The sequence below is a fragment of the Glycine max genome, chromosome 10, assembly GCF_000004515.6.
Source record: "Glycine max cultivar Williams 82 chromosome 10, Glycine_max_v4.0, whole genome shotgun sequence".
Lineage (NCBI taxonomy): Eukaryota > Viridiplantae > Streptophyta > Magnoliopsida > Fabales > Fabaceae > Glycine > Glycine max.
The window spans coordinates 4303942-4323524 of record NC_038246.2 but is presented as its reverse complement, the minus strand read 5'-3'; the positions used below and the strand labels follow the sequence as shown (position 1 = coordinate 4323524).

Here is a 19583-nt window from a genome sequence, read left to right as displayed (position 1 = left end):
CACGTTCTTCCTCAACAATTATGTTATACAATATAATGTATGCATAAATGATATTTTTCATTTTAGTAGCATCCCAAAAATGTGTCGAACCACGTATAATTGCGAATCAAAATTGGAGCACTCCGAACGCCCATTCTACATCCTTTCTTGCTGATTCTTGTCATTGTGTAAATAATTTTCACTTTTCTCCTTGTGGCATTGAGATGATCTTCACAAATGTAGCAAAGTCTGAATAAATGTCATCCACTAAATAGTATCATATATTATATTGGGTTTTATTCACTGTGTATTATACTGCGGGCTCACGTTCTAACAAAACTTCATCAAACACATTAGATTCATTTAGCACAATAATGTCATTATTTGAACTCGTGGTGTCAGAATATGTCTGTCAAATCCACAAGTCTTGTGATGTCATGACTTTAAGAATGATTGTTGGGTTGTGATGATCACTTCGACAAAATTGACCTTTCCACGCAACTAGACAATTTTTCCATTTCCAGCGCATACAATCAATGGAACCTAACATATCTGGAAATCCGTGTGTCGCTCTCATTTGTAGTAGTCATTTGGTGTCTTCGTTATTTGGTCTCTTCAAGTATTCATTCCCAAATATAGTGCAGATGCCTGATACAAATTGCCTCAAGCATTCCACTGTAGTGGTTTCACCAATTCGAACATATTCATCCATATTGTCAACACGTGAGCCATAAGCCAATATACGAAGAGCAGTTATGCACTTCTGCAATGGAGATAGGCCTTTTTGACGCAATGCATCAACCCTCATTTGAAAGTACTCATCATGATTGCTCTAAGCATTCCTTTGCTCTTCCTTTTTGTTGCTTTTTGTCCAATTGGGTGAGACATTAGCGATAGGGTTTGCTTCATTTGTTTAATCTAGTTTGTTGAAACTGTTCATCTTCTTCTTCTGCTTCATCACTTTGTTGTTCTTGTGGTTGAGGAGTACGAATTCTATGAAAATAATGGTTTTTTATTGGTAAGAAACGGTTTCTTATATAAGGAATGTACCATCCGCAGAAGAAAATGGTTATGTCATGTCACTTTGCTCCAACGCTGAAGAACTCAGAAGAAATTTTCCTTAGGCTAAGAAACCCACGAAGCACCTCCAGTTGGAGATGCTCTAATGCCCTATGTTCAGATGGTCAATGAGAACCAGCCACGTGTGATCGTTATCCACATCATAAAGGTTTGTAATTTCTTCCCATGGGGTAGGTTTGTAATTTTGACTTGTTTTATAATTTATTTTTTACTTTCGTCAAGAAATTATTCTCTCGGAATGAAAATGTCGTCATTTCAATTATTATTATTAGTTAAAATGTTAAGTTATACTATGCGTCTCATCTTTGACAACCCTATTTCCGGCAATGAGTGTTGTTATTGAAGGAGAAGGAACCATGAACTTTGTCTTCTATGCTTGCAATAGTCCATGAGTAAGTGCTTGTCAGTGAAGGAGAGAATCCTAAGTGCTCGATTTTTTGCAATAGTCGAGTTGCTTAAGTTTGAGTATTTACCCCAGCTTCATAATGGGTGGGGTAAAGGATTTATGATCCTTTTTCCAGTTATTCCTAACGAAGTGCTTCTTGTTCCTAAGTTCCTTTTTGTTACGTACAAACTGACACATTACTTTATGTCACCTCTTATCATAAGCAACCTCATTTTTCCTAATGTCAAACCCATGACATTTTGCATAGGCAAAATACCATACATAGTCATCCTGTTCACTTGCAAACAACATCTTACGAACATAATCAACTCTAATGTTGATCAAATTTTTAATTTAGACTCAAAACCATCAACATTTTTTTCCTCACCCGCTTAATCATTAGTGTCATTATCGACATTTGTCTCAAACTTCAGTATCGTTATCACTCTCCCTCTCCTTCACCCTCTTCCTCTCATTATCACCATGACAATGTTTACAAGTCTTCATATCACTCGTTAACATCAAAACCATCTTCCAAATTAGCACATGGTTCCTCAACTATCTTCTCCATGTGTAGTAAAGAACCAAATAAACAAATATGTACAAATTTTCAATACAATTCATTTTACAAATTTCTTCCTAAATAATCAAACATATAACATACACAAATACATAAACACTTTTCAACAACATACGACACAACACTACAACAAAAAAGACGAAGTTACTCAACTACTCACCGTAGATCATCGACTCAGAAACTAGATCGTAAGCCAAAAACACTGACATTGATGTCGTACTTTCATTGGGAATCCTACACGAAGAAAGATGAAGTGAACAACCACTGGCGGGGCCAAAGGTGGACCCAAAATCGAAAGTTAAGAGCTAACCTTCACTAAGCAACCTAATGGCGGAATTGGGATTGATTGTTGCACATATGGAAGACTTAGGGTTCAAAAACCAATCTAACTAGACATGGCAATGGGACGGGGCGGGGACTGGTATTGTCTCCCTAGTCCTCGATCCCGACTCCCCAACATATACCCGTACTCATCCCGATACTCAACGGGTTAAAATTTGTTATCCCATTCCCGTATCCGTCAGGTATCGGGTATCCCCGTCCCCGCCCCGTCCTCGGTTTAGATTTGTAATTTTTTTTTTGTAAAAAAATATATTGAGAATCTGATTTAAAAAAATTGATGGTTACACATTTATTTTTAACTACTTGTAGTTGCAGCGCATTTTCCTACAAAAATCATCAAGAAAAGAATATTAAATTATGTAAAATTTATAAAAAAAATTAACAAGTGATTAATAAAATTTTAATAATTTCATCATCAGGGTGGGTATGGGAATGGGTATGGGACGGGTAGTGACATCCCCGTCCCCGACCCCGATTAAAAAAGTCAGGTAATCCCCGAACTCGAATCCGTACCCGGTCAACTCAGGTATTTCCCGTCAAAATCAGGACGAGTTTGGACGGATATCCACAGGTACGAGTTTCATTGTCATGCCTAAACCTAACAAATGGAAATGCATCAATGGGAAACAAAAACAAACTTCAATGACCTCTCCTTCAGACAAACTAATTTCTTACAAACAAAAATTAAAATCCTATAATAAATCAACTTGAAATTACAAACTTACCCCATAGGGCACAAATTACAAATCTCTTTTATGTGGACAACAACAAAACATGGCAATTTCTTATTGGTTCTACAATAGAGGGTATTACAACCCACTAAAACTTAATTGCACACATTAGTCCAATAAATATATCTTTGCTAATGAAAGTATGAGTCTCTTTCTTTCTCATTAAGGGAGTCTCTCTTTTGATGTGAGGAAATTTCAATCCTATAATTTCAATAAGTATAGTGGAGGTATAATTCTCTTCTTGTTGGAAAGGATTACAAGTACTCTTACTATCACATGATATAATAAAAAGTTACTTTTTAGATGATACTTATTGCTTAAGGTATTTCTTTCTTCAAGTATTGGCTAAGATATCTCTTCTTAGAAACTAATTGACATTAAATAAAATTATCCAACAAAAAAGAGAAGTTGCACTCCAAGAATTGAAACAGACGATGTAAAACTTTTCAACACCCTCTCCCCATACGCTTGTCCCAAAATAGAAGATTCACAAAAATGTGATATATGTTCTGATATTATGTTAAACTCTATCTTAAAATCTATTGGCATTAAGTGAACTTGTCCAACAAATATAAAAGTTGTATCTAAAGAATTGAGGTAAGCGGCGTGAGATTTTTCAACATTTTTCTCCTAAGAACTACAAGTTATTTAGGAGATATAAGGTTGACCCAATGGTTGTGAAAGAGTAAAGAGAGAAGGGAGAAAGAGGTCATAGGTTTGACTATCTCCTTTTTATATTTTTTGATGTTTTAGCTTTCTATTTTTCTCAAAATAATTGATGTTTTAGAACTTTAAAGTTTAATGAGTATTTTTTTCCTCAAACTCACAACTAATGGTGTAGGTATCAAAGATAAAAGGTATTAAGTAAGGACATTTTAGTCAAAATACAATATCTTTTAATACCCTTATTTAGCTTTCTTATTTCTTACCTACAATTTATTTGTATTTGATCGTTTATGGTTCTCTATTTATGAAGAAACTAACCTGCTTAGGAAATGAACCAAGAACTATACAATTATTGGGAAGAAATAACTGCAGTTTGGGCAAAGATGATTAACTCTCAACTGTAAATTACTGCAGAATGAGGTCTCTGGAAGATCAAGTTAGTCGTATATTTCAAATCAAATGGCTTTTCAGATGAAAAGAACAAGAAAAGGCCAAAATAACAGTAGTGTGAAGAAATTCCAACTTTTAAAAACATAAGGGTCCATGCTCCATGGGTAACTGTAAAGCAAGGCAAGAATGTTTGCGAAAAAGCACCTTTTTGAATTTTGTAACAAGATAATGCTGCCAACCCCAAGTCCACCACTTCTTTTCACAATAATTAATGAAAGTAAAATTTGTTGTAATTCATAGTTCATTTCATATCGTCCCGAGTTATTTTTCTCTTCTTTCGGAGGGGTAAATTCAAGAAAGCAGCTAAACAGAGAAATCCTAAGTTACATTTCTACGTTACAAGTTACAGCTTATTAAAAGGTTTTCCCTGGTAACTCCATTACCCATTGTGCTACTCAGTCAAATTTTAACATGGATCAAATCTTATCCTCTTGTATCAAATTTTAACATGACAATTACCGCTGAAGTCATTGTATTTATATCTCTCTTTGATCAACATTAAATCCAAAAGAGAAATAAATATGAAATTTAAACATGACTAGCCTATTATGTAAACCGTAGATGGAAAATTCCACTACATGTTCTAAGGTTTTGAACTAAAAGCTCTGTTACAATAAAGTAGGAGATAATAATGTATTAATCTCCGTTACCAAAGCCTAATCATGATAGACAATAAAGGAAATGTCATTGAGTGCTCAAAAGAAGTAATGTCACATATATATATATATATATATATATATATATATATATATATATATATATATATATATATATATATATATATGTTGTGTTTTTTTCTACTAACAAAAATTAATATTTGTTGATAAAAAAAATATAATAGTGTGTTCGAATATCTTTTAAAATCAATTCTCACCCCAAAATTAATGTGGAAAAATGAAAAAAATTGAAGCAACAAATTCTTGAACAACTGCATTCATGATTTAGAATAGACTTGCTTAGTTCTCATCACGAATCCGAACAGTTCCACATTTTATTTCCTTATATTGCATCTAGTGATGAGAGACTAATGTTGCATTTGGTTAGCTACTTAAATGGTTGGTTTTAGTCTTTCTTGTTCTCCTGTTTTTGTTAAGTAACGATGAGACAAATAAAAGGACCACAAGTAAAAAAAATTGTTATACTTACGAAATAAAAAGTATATATAAGTCAATTATTTGAGGGCCACACCATGTGGAAAAATTCATCTTAATTTGTAAGTGAGATATTTTGACGACATTGAGAGGTTAAAGTAAATAAATTTGGATTCAAATTTTCGTCAAAAAAATATTTTTTTGACTCTAAGGTCAGATATTAAACATTAAAGTAATAACCAAAATGTATTAAAATAACATTTTATTGAAAATAGACTTAGGTACAAGATAGTGATAGTCTAGGTTAAGAATGAAAGAAAATAAGGAGGGAGAAAATTTGCTCCTTTATCTTGGAACATTCAATATTTTAATTCTTTTAAGTTTCAAAATTCATTATTGAAAGTTGACTATTTATGATTGTAATATCTTATAAAGGATATTTCTTTTACTATACATGATTATATTCTTAAAATTAATGACACTTTAAAAATAGCTTCAGTAGAAATATTATTTCTTGGATAAATTTAAAACAGATTGATTAACATTTAATATTTTCAAAAATATTTTAAAAAATTTAAATGTTTAGAAAAAGAAGAGATTGGAAGTAATAGTTACGTTAATCATAATATTTTTTTTTTCCTTCTCGCATGTATTCTTTTTTCAAAGACAACTCTATTTAACACGGTAAGAACTAAGAAGTCAAATACTGAATATGAACCATGTCTCCCCACATTGTTGTGGGAAATTCCCTTGAAACAATATTATTTACTTTATGTTACGTAAAAGTATGCATTTGTTTTTCATTGAAAATAAAATCAAAGACAATATCAATTTCAAAGTATAATAAATGTCAAAGAATTATCCTTTTATTTCTAAGTTTTAACCAAACACGAGGAGACTGCTATATCCTCATTTACTTATCTAAACTTAACTTGACAATTATTGAAAAAGCACGCCTAGCTTTAAGCTTTAGGTTATTCATGGTCAGCAGGGTCAGGTTTCAAATGAGAAGTACAAGCTGTTAAAAAAAAATAAAAATTAAACCATTTATTTATTTATTTATTTTGTGGTATTTCAACCATATTTGACAGTTAGTTTAAAATCCAAGCTTATATTTTGCTATTTGAACATTGTAAAGAGACAACAGAATCAAATAATTATGATTATGTTCAATAAGATATTTTAATTAATTTTTAATTTTTTTATTAGTCGAAAATTTTGTTTTACAAATATATAAAACACAAATGAAAATCAAGTGTTTAAGACACAACTTATTTAATTAACACCTCTCATAAGCTAGAATGATTTTTTTCCTTCTTAGTTTTCTTTGGTTAAGGGTTTTGAGGTACGTAGTTACAGCAGATCAGAGACTTGGACCATTTACTTATGTCCCATTTTGAGGTACATGAAGGGTCCATATTGTTTTGGCATTTGTGACAAGGTTACTTGTAGAACCATGCTTCACCTGAGTGGGTGTGCACCAAAACTGCCAGAGAGGTGGAAGTATTTCGTAAACAGTAGTGCTCACTGATAAGAATATAAAAAATGGACCCAACAATTTCCGAGTGCGATATTTAACTTGACTGCGACATGGAGAGTGAGAGGTTCCATTTAAGTAATATTTCCACGCTTGATTTCTACATAAAAATTAAATAATCATAAATAAGAATTTTGACTTTTAAAAATTTATTAAAAAAAAATAACGTACCTTATATTTTATGATCTAATATCCACTACAAAAATTCATTTTAAATAGGTTTAAATACTTTTTTCGTTCTTCTGATTTAATATTTTTTTTTGTTCTTGTAAATTTATGATATTTTTATTTTAATCCTTATAATATATATCATTGTTAAAGTACTTTAAATAATATTTTTTCAGTGTTTGAAATATTTTTTTTTACTATTTTTAAAAAAATACACTATCACCTACAAGGTTGGAATTCAATTTTTGACATGGGTTGCTTTCGGGTTAAGAACAGGTGATTCCTCATTACTCTAATGTGATAGTGTAAGCAGAGAAGAGACAACAAAGTTCAATTTGTCGATGTAACAGTTTTGTGTTTGGTTTTGTAATTGATAATGGTATTGTAGTGATGGGTTGTATATAAATGAAGTTGAAATTTGTGACACAATATTATCATATTGGAATAGGATAATTCTTCTTATTCTAAATCTTTATTTAACCTATATGCTCAAGTATATGGATCCGTACTTTTATATTGACTCACTCATTAAAAAATAATAGAAGTTTTGATTTTAGAAATAAAAAAAAAAGAGTCAATTAATTATGATCAAGCGTGAGTTTAAGGGGGGTGGTAATTGTTAAGTTCCAATTATTTGGATTGAATTGAAACATGAAAAACCTGAAGTCATTTACGACCCAAATGTATCTATCTAGGACTCGTGTTAACCAGTGTGTTGGATGGGGCAAAAGTGAGAGAATTAATCTATAAGAAAAGATATATATAATTCCCGTAATGAAAATAACATGTCTTTCTAAGACAAAACATCACAAAAGGAAGATATCTTTTTGGTTACCGTAATGGCATGCAACTATCTTTGGCACTTAAAAAAACAGTTCATGTGGCCCCTTTCAATTCAATTCAATTCAATTCAATTCAGAGATCCATTCTGTGTTATGTCTGCTTTCGGAGCACATTGTACGAAATCTTATCATACTGTTTCAAATTATTTGATCATAGAAAGCAATTTTCTATTTCCGGAAAATTAACCTAAAAGACTATTACTAAGACTGAAGAGACTAAAGAAAATTAGATAAAACTCATATTTCATTCATTGATGATAATGGTAAAAAAAGATACACTTATATAACCCTAATAAGGGATATTAATCAATAAATAATAATTATCCAAATGTCAGCATCATGTTATTTTAAGCATAAATAAAATAAAATTTATAATACAATTATTTAACATCATCCAATATAATCTTTTAATCATTTTAATTTTAGAATATATTTGGGTCTTATACTTTTCTCAATTTATCAATTGCATGTAAAACCTACCTCAAAGGGTTATCCACTTTTGACACAGCATTGGTGTGTATCCCCAATTAAGATATGGGGGCAGAATAGTATTCGTGAAAAGATCAACTAAACAGGGTCTTCGAAATACATGTATAAACATTATATCCGATTTGAATTCAGTATATTGAGAGACACTATTTTCTACTCTTTAATTATTATCACTCTATTTTCTACTCCTTAATTATTATTAAGTATAAGTAGTTGTTTGGTTCTTTAACTTTTTCCGTTTCATTTTTGTTCTCTATCTTTTCAATTGATTTCAAATTAGTTTAATTTGTCGATTGCGCTTGAACATTTTTTAGTTTTGACTACCAAACTGCCACAATGACAAATTGAACTAACTTAAAATAAAACATTAAACATCAAAATGAAATGAAAAAAAAAAGGTTAAGAACCAAATTAAATAGAAAAAATTATAGGATCAATTTATTAATTATGCTTTATTAATATTTTTTTGTTACACATATAATTGAAAAAGAATATCTTAGTGAATCATCGAGATTTTTAAATTCCTCCAAAAGATACTCATGTGAATTGTCTCCTTCCAACAATGATTTGTATAAATGTTTATCAATTATTCCTATTATTTTTCTCCTTTTTTTAAAATAGTTAAGCTTTACCAATTATTCACACTTTTACTATTACACTTTCCTTTCTAAATTTTCCCCTAAAAAATATCCTGAATTCCGGAACCTAATGCACTCCCCTTGCGCTTCCTCCCGCTAGGATCCAGATTCTGCCAAATCGATAGGCCAAACTTAGCAAACGAATTGGTAACTTGATTAGCTTCTTAAAAATGTGTGATAGGCTGAAAAACTCAAGGTCACCTATCCTACGAAAAGAGTAGAAAATGAAATGATTTTTAGGTTATTTAATAGGAGAGGAAATAGATAAAACAAAAGGTAAACAAATTTTTTTTCCTATTGTTCGGTTGTGTAAAAAAAGGGGAAAAAACATAATATAAATAAAATGGTATAAATATGTAGTGAAAGAAAAGAAAAAAGAGTAAAAATAAGGATAATTTTAGTATTTTTATTACGCAAAAGCAGTTTTCTTCTTCCTTTTTGTACAAAATGGATGGATTAGAAAGACTAAATTACGTTAGCATGTTCTGGGATTTTTCCGGGTTGCACACAATACCCCTCTTTTAACGTCTACACTACAACAATCTCCTATGTAGAGTACACGAAGTAATATTTTTCAAATTAGAAGGTTAATATGGTATCAGTGTAATGTTTTTCACAGAGTATATTTTGTTCATCTAAAAAAGTAGGGTCTCTATAGGTCCTATTTGTTCTTTCATAATTTCTTCCTATAAAAATATCAAACAGGTAAAAAAAAACTGTTCTTGAAGTCTTTTTAAAATCCAAGAACAGGGTAAGAAAACTAACTCCACCTCAAAATCCCAAATATCCCCTAAAGCCCAAGGTATCTAGCTATAACATCCATAACATAACAAATACCACTTTATGCTTTGATGGTTTCAAGAAAATCACAAGCACAAGAACAATTAAAGACCCCTTTCGACATATAGAGGAAACTCATGTTCAAATCAGGTACAGTCTACACAAGACTACTCATTTCAAACAACAAAAATGTCTGTCTAAGGTCCAATAAGAGGTCTAACAAAAAAGGAAAGTGGATTATACCAAACTGCCATTATTCATACCAAATGCGATGCAGCAAATAGTAATATCATTATCACCACAGCCTTCATTCAAAAACCCTGCCTGGAAGCAAGGAGAGCGAGTGGCCACAGGAAAATGCTCTATTGTTCAGCAGAGGCATAAAAATATCACATGAAGATTGCGAAAAATTCTCCGGATTAAGCTTCAGCTCCTGTTTCCTTTATTTGGATTGATGTCTTGGATAAGCTTGCTTCCAATTCATCTAACTCATCCATGTCTAACTCATCATCGTCATCTATGTCATCAAGATCTTCACCATCAGAAGCAGCTGTTGCTGAGGAGCAGGGGCCATCTTCAGCAGCATTCCTATTCCCCTGAAGTTGGATCCAACAATTAGAAAAACGAAGTATACAGTTGATGTAAAAACATACCACATTACATACTTAAAGCATGCGTTTAAACTGCATACTGAATAAAGGAAGAATGAGTCAAGGGAGCTAGTGCTAGAGGCCAATATTCTCCTCTTGTAATGGTGAAGAAAGAAAAACTTCAAACTGGCAATAATTCATTGTTCAGGGCAGAGCTCCATGACCAAGGGAAAACACAATAACGTGATTTGACAAGAGTATTGCTTTAAAGGACAACCACATCAGCAACCTAGGTGCAAGCACTAATAAAGGTATGATTTTTATTCAAGAACTTTTACTTTTTTATTTTTGGAACTCGTTACTGATACATTATGGGAGAAGCTTCTTACTTCTACTATAAATGCTTATGGAGAAGTTTAATAGAACCTACATACCAATGCAATGGCCTTTTAGAAACAAGCACAAGTTGTGCACTACATAGCAGATACCACTCATCGTGGCTACAACAATGCAATTACAGCCAATTTTTTGTCTTTGCAATTGTGAAATTTTTATTTTGTACAAAAGCCACAACATTCCTGACATTGCACTTGTACTGCAGCTTTTTTTATGTGAATGGAAATCATCCAGCAGCATTTACCTCAGATTTGCATTTGCCAGGTTGGTTATCACAATTCAAACTATATTAAATCAAATTATGCAGAGAAAGACATGAATAAAGAACTTACATTCTGTTCAGTTTCATAAGATTCTGGTTCTCTCTGGTACACGTCATATGCTTCTGCATCATCCACAAACAAGCTAGCATTTGACAAAAATAGCTCCCGACCACTGCATTGAAGGAGAAAATAATGTAACCAGATTATCAGGGGAAAAAAGTAAAATATTGTCCACCTTCATAACCACTTAGAACATGTTTTTTTAAACAGGTTCAACAACATGCAGTTCCCTCACTTTTTCCCATTGAGTAAAAGAGGGTGGGGGGCATATATACATACATTTTACAAGTGAACCATAGGGAACAGATAGTGGATATACCTCATGCGATCATTCTTAGCCCTCTCTGCCTGTTGTGCAGCTATATTGGCATCTCTCTCTTCTATCTTCTTCTTCTTCCATTCAAAGAATAACTCAGGAGTCATAGGAGTTGTAGTTGCCACTTTGGCACGCTAAACCGTGTTAAGTACTTTGTTAGATAACCGGATACAATATTGACTATTTGAATGACATGGCTTATTGTAAGAAAAGAAGAAAAAAAACACCTGGTTTTCAATCTCCTCTTCAATTGATATTTTTTCACTTTCTTCCTCTAACAAAGCCTTCATTTGAGATTTCAAAACATAACCAGGTGGAAGAGCATGTCTATAATGGCAATTCTTACCACCATTGGGGCAGGCCCAAAACCAACCATATTGCTTCTTTTCTACTGCATCCAAAAAGTATTTACAGACCTGGACATAGCACACAAATAACACACAACAGTCATGTGGAGCAGTATAAGCCAAATGACAAATACAATTTGAAAATAATGCAATACCATCAAACATCCAAAATAAGCCCCAGAACATAGCAAAACCATAGTGAACCACGAAAAATGAAACCAAATATCAAACAAATCAATATAACAGTTACGATTCCAAGTTTCCTACAAATCTAATAAAACTTACAATGTCAGTTGGTTTATTCTGATTATACTCGGTTTTCTTCGACTCCACCACCTTCTCCAAGGTCTCCTGATCCCAATCCTCCATTGTTTCTGACAACAAAGGAACCAAATCACTGGGTTAGATAAAGAAAAGAAGAAAAAATAAAAGCCATCAAAACCAAAACAAAATGCAGCAAACAATAATAATCATCATTGAACTATAAGCAATACCCTCGTCACGCTTATCACTGTAAATGTCAATCTTCTCCCCTTTCCTCTGAACATTCAAATCATGCGAGAACTTGCATTTGAAGCCCTTGGCACACTGCCCCACTTTAAAAAACTCACATAATATGGACTTGGGATCAACACCTGCCCAAGACAAATTCAGATATATCAGGATCCACTTCCAGCAACACCAATCAATAAACCCATTGAATAAAAAAAAAACTTTAAACTCAGAAATCAGAAAATTTCTAAAATGATTACCAACTGGCACTTTGGGCTGAGTAACAGCGATTTTGAACAACTCATTCAGCTCCTTCTCCTTGGCCTTATCTTCCTCCTTCTTTTTCTGTTATCAAATCAACATCACACATGTTTTTTTTCTAATGTTACAATCCCATAATCGAGTTTATAATTAACAAAAAATCAATCAAAACAAAAAAAATAGAGGAATATATTATTATATTATATACCTTGGCATCGACTTTGGCGGCATCGGGCCTGGGCTGCACGGATTGCTTGAGGTTCTGGACATACTTCTGAACATTTTTGCTCTTGTTCTTGTTCTTGAGACCGAAGGTTTTGTCCTCTACAATCTTCTGCTTCTTCGCTAAATCAGCTTTCGATTGCTGCTGCTTCGGCGGCATTTTTTATCGGCATCAAAAATTAAACAAAAAATGTGTATATGATTTATTGATTGGTTCGATGAAATTGGGGAATAATCGAATTAGGGTAAGATGTGCTCGAGGCGAAGAAGATGGTTGGGTTAGGTTAGGGTTCGGAGTTTGGAGCGAAGAGCCTAGGGGTGGTGTAGATTCCGGAACTTACGAAGAGTTCGAATTCCAGATCTACCCTTCAAATGCACTCCGGTTAGGTTATTCTTAAAAAAAAAATTATATGAGTAAATAGTCCCTTTTATTTTTGAGAACGTGTGATTTGTTAATAAATATGGTGTGAAAGATGAAAATATAAAATTTAGTGTAAAAATTATGATAAATATATTCGACCGTTAAATTTCGTTTGTCATAGCTAATAAATTAGTCTACATGGCACATAGGAATGAAATAATTATCAACGTGGTCATGTTAATTAGATTAGACAAACAAGTTAGTAAAAAACTTATTTGTTGACGTAAATGTTAGTAATTTTTTGTTGGATGAAAATGCCAATATTTTTTTTATTGAAGGAAAATGTCAGTAATTTTTTTTTACCTAAATGTCAATATGTTCAATTTGACCAAAATGTCAATAAATTATCATTATTGGACGAAAATGTCATTAATTTTATTAATGATGACGGATTAAAATTAACACCAAGATATATTTGTTGCACTTTTTATACTTTCGGAGATAAAATTTTGTATTTCCATCTTTTCGGGGACGTATTTGTTAGCAAATTATACATTCATGGATAAAAGTGATTATTTATGCTCCTATTCCCAGAGGATGGAAAGACCAAAATTCTAAGAAAATATTATATGACAAATATGTTTCAATGACAAATTCGTCCTTATAGATCATGTAAATGGTGACAGATGAAATTTAATGGTCTCATATATTTGTGACATTTTTACACTTTTGGAGATTAAATTTTATATTTTTCATCTTTCAAGAATGCATTTGTCAGCGAATTACATATATAAGGACAAAATAACTATTTACCCAAAATCTGAGAAAAAAATAAGGGATATTTCGGATTACAATTGCTTTTTTTCTCTTCACATTGTTTTTTTCCAAAAATATTTATAAAAAAAATTACTACTTGTAAGTTGTACTTTTGTAATACATATTATATAAATGTTCAATGAAAAAAATATTGGTAAAAATCAAGATAAATATTAGATGATTTATAATAATTCATATATCTTATTTAATTAATTATGTTAAATTCTTAGGTGAGTAGAGTTTATATAAAATACTAAATATATTTCAAAAAATAAATTCTAAAATATAATAAAATTATTTAATTTTCAAAACTTTATTTCTAAAATTACCGCATGAAATGAGGTTTTTTTTGGAGTTTTTTTTCTACTATTGGCATCCTAATTAATTAAAAACTCAAACTAACACGTATACATTACTATTACTATTGCTAGCATTTATATTGTTGTTTTTTTTTTCCCACTATTAGCATGTTATTATGAATCTTGGTGTCTCTCTTTTTCCCATGTAAAGTATCCTAATAGGCTAACATGTTCTTTATCATCTTATAACAAAATACATTATTTACATGTTATACTTTTTATAAAATAGAAAAAAAATAAGAAAAAGAAAAAGACATTTCAACATGCTTTAGCACTAGCAATATGAAATATTGACATAAATCACAATGGCCACTACATGGCAATGAGAGAGGGGGAAGGGGGGGTTAAAAAAGTTGGCATGTAAAATTAAACATTCACCAAGGTCTTAATCATGATTTCGATTATTACAAAAGTATTAAGGTTAATCATTTGAAGTTACAATTAGGAGAGGAATTTTTTTTGAAGAGGTCACCGAGAGGTGAGAACTATATGAGCATTTGGTTGGAAATGAATTCTTATCACAATTTTCAAGTTCAAGTAATATTTTGCATTAAGTATTTAAGTGTTTCCAAGCTCGGCTAATTCATAAGGAAATACCTAACACCGTTTCTTTAATCAATGATGATTACTTTTTAACCATTATTACTATGCGAATGAAACTGTCCACACTGTTTATTTGACAATTTATTATTCTACTTTCCTTCTTTCGAATGAGTCAGACCTATGAGATGGAATAATATGAGTTTCTTAGCCATGCAAACAATATTCTGTTCTCCTGCAGATTTTTAATTGTAAATCTCTTTCCTTCCGGTTAATCTATAAATATCTGATTTATGAGTCCGATGATCTGGCATTGCATATACTCTGTGGACCACAATAACATAAGTATCACTAATCAGATAGAATTCTTTCAGTTCAGAATTTGGAGCAAGATCAAACTCAAGCAATTCTAAAAAAACTCGAGTTTTATAATTTAATAAACTTGGTCCCCCGTTTACGGATGGAAGAACAAGAAAACAATACGACGGAAAATTATAAACTCGATCAGAAAGAGCATAGACCATCAACATAATCTTGGAACAATTTTCAGTAAAGGTTACTTAAAAATTCATCCACGATCCAGAGTAAATTGGGTAGACATGCAACAGCTTCACTAAGCTGTTGGGACAAACAGTGGCATAACCCTCATTTCAATTCTTAAATATTCTACATTATTCACAGGTCATAGCTAATCCTTCAACTGCAATTTCAAGGGCGAATAAACTTGTACTAATCGGACAAATAGAGACATATGATGCTTGATGCTTTGAGTTCAGAATTAGGAGCAAGATCAAGGAAAACTCAAGCAATTCAAAAGCACTCGAGCTTTATAATTTTATAAATCCAGTTGTCTGTTAACTGATGCAAGAACAATAAGACAATTATAAACTCAGTCTGGAAAAGCATAAGACCATCAACATAATTTTTTAACAATTTTTCAATGAAGGATACTTAAAAATGTATCCACATTCCAGTGAAAATTGTGCACAGATGTTATAGAATGACTAAGTTGTTGGGAGAAGTAGTGGCATAACCACCATTTTAATTCTTAGATATTACTACATTACTCCGAGGTCACAGCCAATCCTTCTGCTGCAACTTCAAGGGCAAATAAACTTCTGACAGATACTGAAAACCAAAGGTGCTCAAAGCCTGTATTTCAGCTTTTTGCTTAGTTTTGACCATCAAGGTCAATTCCTCCACCCAACCAGGGTTCTTTTTGACAAAATCCTCCTCAAGCAAGTCCTTGCCAGTCTTAATATCCTGCTCGGTCATCGGCAACCTACACTGCTCAGGTATCTTGTACTTGTCCAAATCACTAGGCCTAACCCCAAGCCACTTGATATCAGGGGTGGTTAAGTTGGCACTGTCATAAGACATGTTCTTTGACCCACAGCCATAAACCGACAGAATCTTCAACCCATAAGGATCACTGTCAACTAGAGCCAGCACCGGCAGCTTTAACTCTATCTTCATCTTCCTCAAGAACAGCCTAGTGGAAACATCGGGCTGCCCCTTTGCAGTCACAATTATGCATGGAAAGCGGTTATAGAACCTATCCTCAGCCAACCTCATATAAGCAGCATCCTTCTCCACCAACAGAATGAACAAAGCATCACTCTGCATATCCCCAACTCGATCAATATTCGGTGGAATTGCCTTCCCGCCCATCCCCATTTTGGTGCAATCAATCATATCCCCATTGTCACTGAAAATCAACCTCCCAACCACCACCCCTTTCTCTGCAGCCACAACATTGAGGCTGGACCGAGTGCACCCCAGCATGCAGGACACATCATCCAGAACAGCATCAGATTGGATCTGATTCACGCAAAATTTGGTGAATTGCTTATTTTTGTAAAAACAACAGCACTGTAAAAAAGAAGATAAATGATGATTTATTTATGGGTTAACAATGTTTTGTCCCTGTAAAATTGCCTATTGTTTGTTTTTGTCTCCTGACTTCTAAAACCTCCACTTTTCATCCTGCATTTTCTAAATACTCAAACTTTTGTCAGTCAGTCTAACTCTACTCCGATTGGATAAACTTCACCACAAGCATTTATAGGAGAAAAAAACAAGAAAGAAAAATGAAATAAGCTTCTAACATAAGCTAAAACTAGTTTATGCATAAGCCAATTTGTAGAAGTCCTCTCATTTAGCTTTTCCAAAAGTTGTTTTAACTTATGCATAAACTAATTTTAGTTTATGGGAGAAACTCAATTCATTCTTGTTTCTTATTTCCTTCTCCTGTAAGTGCTTATGCCTTATGGAGAAGTTTATCCAAAAACCTGGCCTAAGAATAAACTTTTCCACAAGCTTCATAAAATAAATAGCATGTTTGGTTTCAGAGTGTCAATATGGTTTTTAAAGTTAAATCAGAAGCAACATTCTAGCTTTCACGTTTTTCACCGTAATTGAGGAGATTTCCCTGTTTCAAACAGGTGTCCAATTCCAAACATGCTGAAAATCAACTTATACACATATTTTATGAAAGCTCTTTAGTCTAACTTCTCTAAAATCTGAAATACATAAGTTGATTTTGGTTCATGGGAGAACTTCAATTCACTTTAGCTTCTATTTTTCTTTTCTTATAGTAAGTGTTTACGAAGAAGTTTGTTTATCCAAACACGGAAGTTATTCTTAAGTTACTTGATGATCTTTCTAAGAGGTATACTAGTTATGGAACACACAGATTCCACCCCCTCGTCAGACAAACTATCAAGTAACTGCACGCTATCTTACCAGAGTTACATGCAGGGAGGAAAAGGGATTTAAAAACCAAAACTTCTTATTTGACATCTCTTTTACCGGATCGGCCCATTTTGGGGTAAAGTCAGAGATCAAATCACAGAACTTGATTAACGTGCCAACAACTTTTGGCGATGGTACATAGAGTCAAAACACCATTAACATTTTCATTAATTAGTTGTAAAAATGGTGGATGATATGAATAGATATATGATACCTGGTCCTGGAAGAGTTTGACGTCGGTGTAGAAGAGGTCACGCTTGGTGACGTGGATGCCCTTGAGGCAAAGCTGGTGGATGAGCTGCAGAATGCGGGCGGTGATGGCGGACTTCCGCACGGTGGAGATATTCGCGAAGGGGCGAAGAGAGGATTTGTCCTTGAGGACGATGCGGTCGAGCTCGGGGACGTAGAGCTGGTTGGCGGCGGAGCGGGAGGGGACGTCGAAGGAGAAGCCGTGGCCAGAGAGGATGGAGTGGGCGATCCGGAGAATGAGGGACTCGATGTTGGACTGCACGGAGGAGAGGGAGAGGTCCGCCACCTCGCGGCAGCGGAAGGGGAGGGAGAGGTCCTGGAGGGTTAGGGTTTGTGAGACGGAGGCGGAGGAGGAGGAGGATGAGGCGGAGAACTGCTTTAGGGTTTCCATGATTGCGGAGTCCGGTTTCAGCTTGTTTTTGAAGGGGAGCTCGTCGCCGGCGGGGTCCTTTCGCCGGCGCTTTTTGTTGTCTGCCATGTTGGGCGGGAAATGAAAATGAGATGGTGCCGCGGGTTTTGCGTTTTGGGGAGCTTAGACAGGGTTTTGACGCTGACAATGAAAGTAAGAAGAACTAAAAGGGACTAAGGACTAAGGAGTGTTGTAATAAACCTCAATTTTTATTTATTTATTTATTTCAACAACTTTATTTTATTAATTGATTAATTTAGTAACTTGCTTATTAAAAGTATTGAATTTAAAGGAGAAATATCTTTCTACATTCTACTTGTTTATTAGGTGATATGAAATATGAAATAATACTTTTTTCAAACAAAGGTGTAAATAATACTTTGTTCTTAAACACCCTCCACATGAACATGAAAGCCTTAGCTGGAACTTTAATCTTCCAAATACTGCTCTATGACTCATCGGGTTGAACTCTCATTCTTATTTTGTGTATGTCTAGATATGCCGAACCAGCATAGTATAATCACATGTGTTATCTTTTGACCAAATCCACATGTCCAACTTTCCTTCTTGTAAGTTCACACCGCTCAACACACTGTTCAGATTATTGACTTCCCAAAAAACAAACCACCTCCTAATTTCGTTGCTTAGAATTCAAAACACTCTAGCATATGAACTAGTCAAACATTCTTCTCCCATCCATTTATCTAACCGAAATCTTGTCTTCATATACCATTTTTCCTAATTTCTAAGTACTCATCCTTTCAAACCAAATTATCCTGGTTGTGTCCTCCACATGCCTTTCTCAAACCCCTCTGTCAATTGAAAGACTTTTTTACTCACCTCATTTTCCAACAATTCCTTCCAATCATCATATTTACAGTTTAGTATAAATGATTGGACAAAGTGATTAACATTTTAATATTAAGATTAAATTATTTAGATATTATCTGGGATTGATCCTTATCTTCTCACCAAACTCTCAATTAATCATAATTATTTTTCCTTTATAAACCAAACGGATAAGACAAAAGAATACTCTAATATCTCCCCCACACACAATGAGCCTTTGACTGAACTTTACTTACCCCCACCACCCACACACACACACACAATGAGCCTCTTTGGTAAACCATGCTCCATCTCCATTTACCTAACAATGTTTCATTAAAGAAACTTATGTGTTTTTAATCCCTAAGTCAACATGCCTCTTTTGGACCACACATGCTTTTCCAACTTGACTATGGTATTTTCTTTTTACCTTCTTCACTTCCCTATAAAAAATTTCTTTGAATAATAATCAACTTCTTAATAATCACTTTTGGCACTTTGAAAAAAGGTAAGTAAAACAAAAACAAAGAACTTAACGAGGAATTGATAAGACAAACTCTTT

The 19583-nt window shown here is 33.3% G+C and overlaps 2 protein-coding genes across 2 annotated transcripts; both read right to left on the bottom strand.

Moving 5' to 3' along the window:
- Nucleotides 1-9805: 9805 nt before the first annotated feature.
- LOC100783113 (zinc finger CCCH domain-containing protein 21) lies at nt 9806-13096 on the bottom strand. The gene is made up of 8 exons (XM_003537196.4): nt 12692-13096; nt 12483-12567; nt 12225-12365; nt 12016-12104; nt 11611-11799; nt 11387-11517; nt 11077-11179; nt 9806-10354 (listed from the first exon to the last, which is right to left on the bottom strand). The coding sequence occupies exons 1-8, from the start codon at nt 12863-12865 to the stop codon at nt 10178-10180; spliced, it is 1089 nt and encodes a 362-aa protein (XP_003537244.1). The 5' UTR covers nt 12866-13096; the 3' UTR covers nt 9806-10177.
- Nucleotides 13097-15571: 2475 nt separating this feature from the next.
- On the bottom strand, nt 15572-18382 carry LOC100782577 (DNA topoisomerase 6 subunit A). Its single transcript, XM_003537195.5, has 2 exons — nt 17750-18382; nt 15572-16602 (listed from the first exon to the last, which is right to left on the bottom strand). Exons 1-2 carry the CDS (start codon nt 18260-18262, stop codon nt 15856-15858), a joined length of 1260 nt encoding a protein of 419 aa, XP_003537243.1. The 5' UTR covers nt 18263-18382; the 3' UTR covers nt 15572-15855.
- Nucleotides 18383-19583: the final 1201 nt, after the last annotated feature.

Bases quoted from the DNA above. Each gene is read 5' to 3' on its own strand.
- LOC100782577 (XM_003537195.5), bottom strand. From the start codon at position 18,262: ATGGCAGACAACAAAAAGCGCCGGCGAAAGGACCCCGCCGGCGACGAG. The intron at 16,603-17,749 runs GTATCATATATC...TGCGTGAATCAG, and splicing joins TCAAACTCTTCCAGGACCAG to ATCCAATCTGATGCTGTTCT.
- LOC100783113 (XM_003537196.4), bottom strand. From the start codon at position 12,865: ATGCCGCCGAAGCAGCAGCAATCGAAAGCTGATTTAGCGAAGAAGCAG. The intron at 12,366-12,482 runs GTAATCATTTTA...TGTCTTGGGCAG, and splicing joins TCAGCCCAAAGTGCCAGTTG to GTGTTGATCCCAAGTCCATA. The intron at 11,800-12,015 runs GTAAGTTTTATT...TGCTATGTCCAG, and splicing joins AGAATAAACCAACTGACATT to GTCTGTAAATACTTTTTGGA.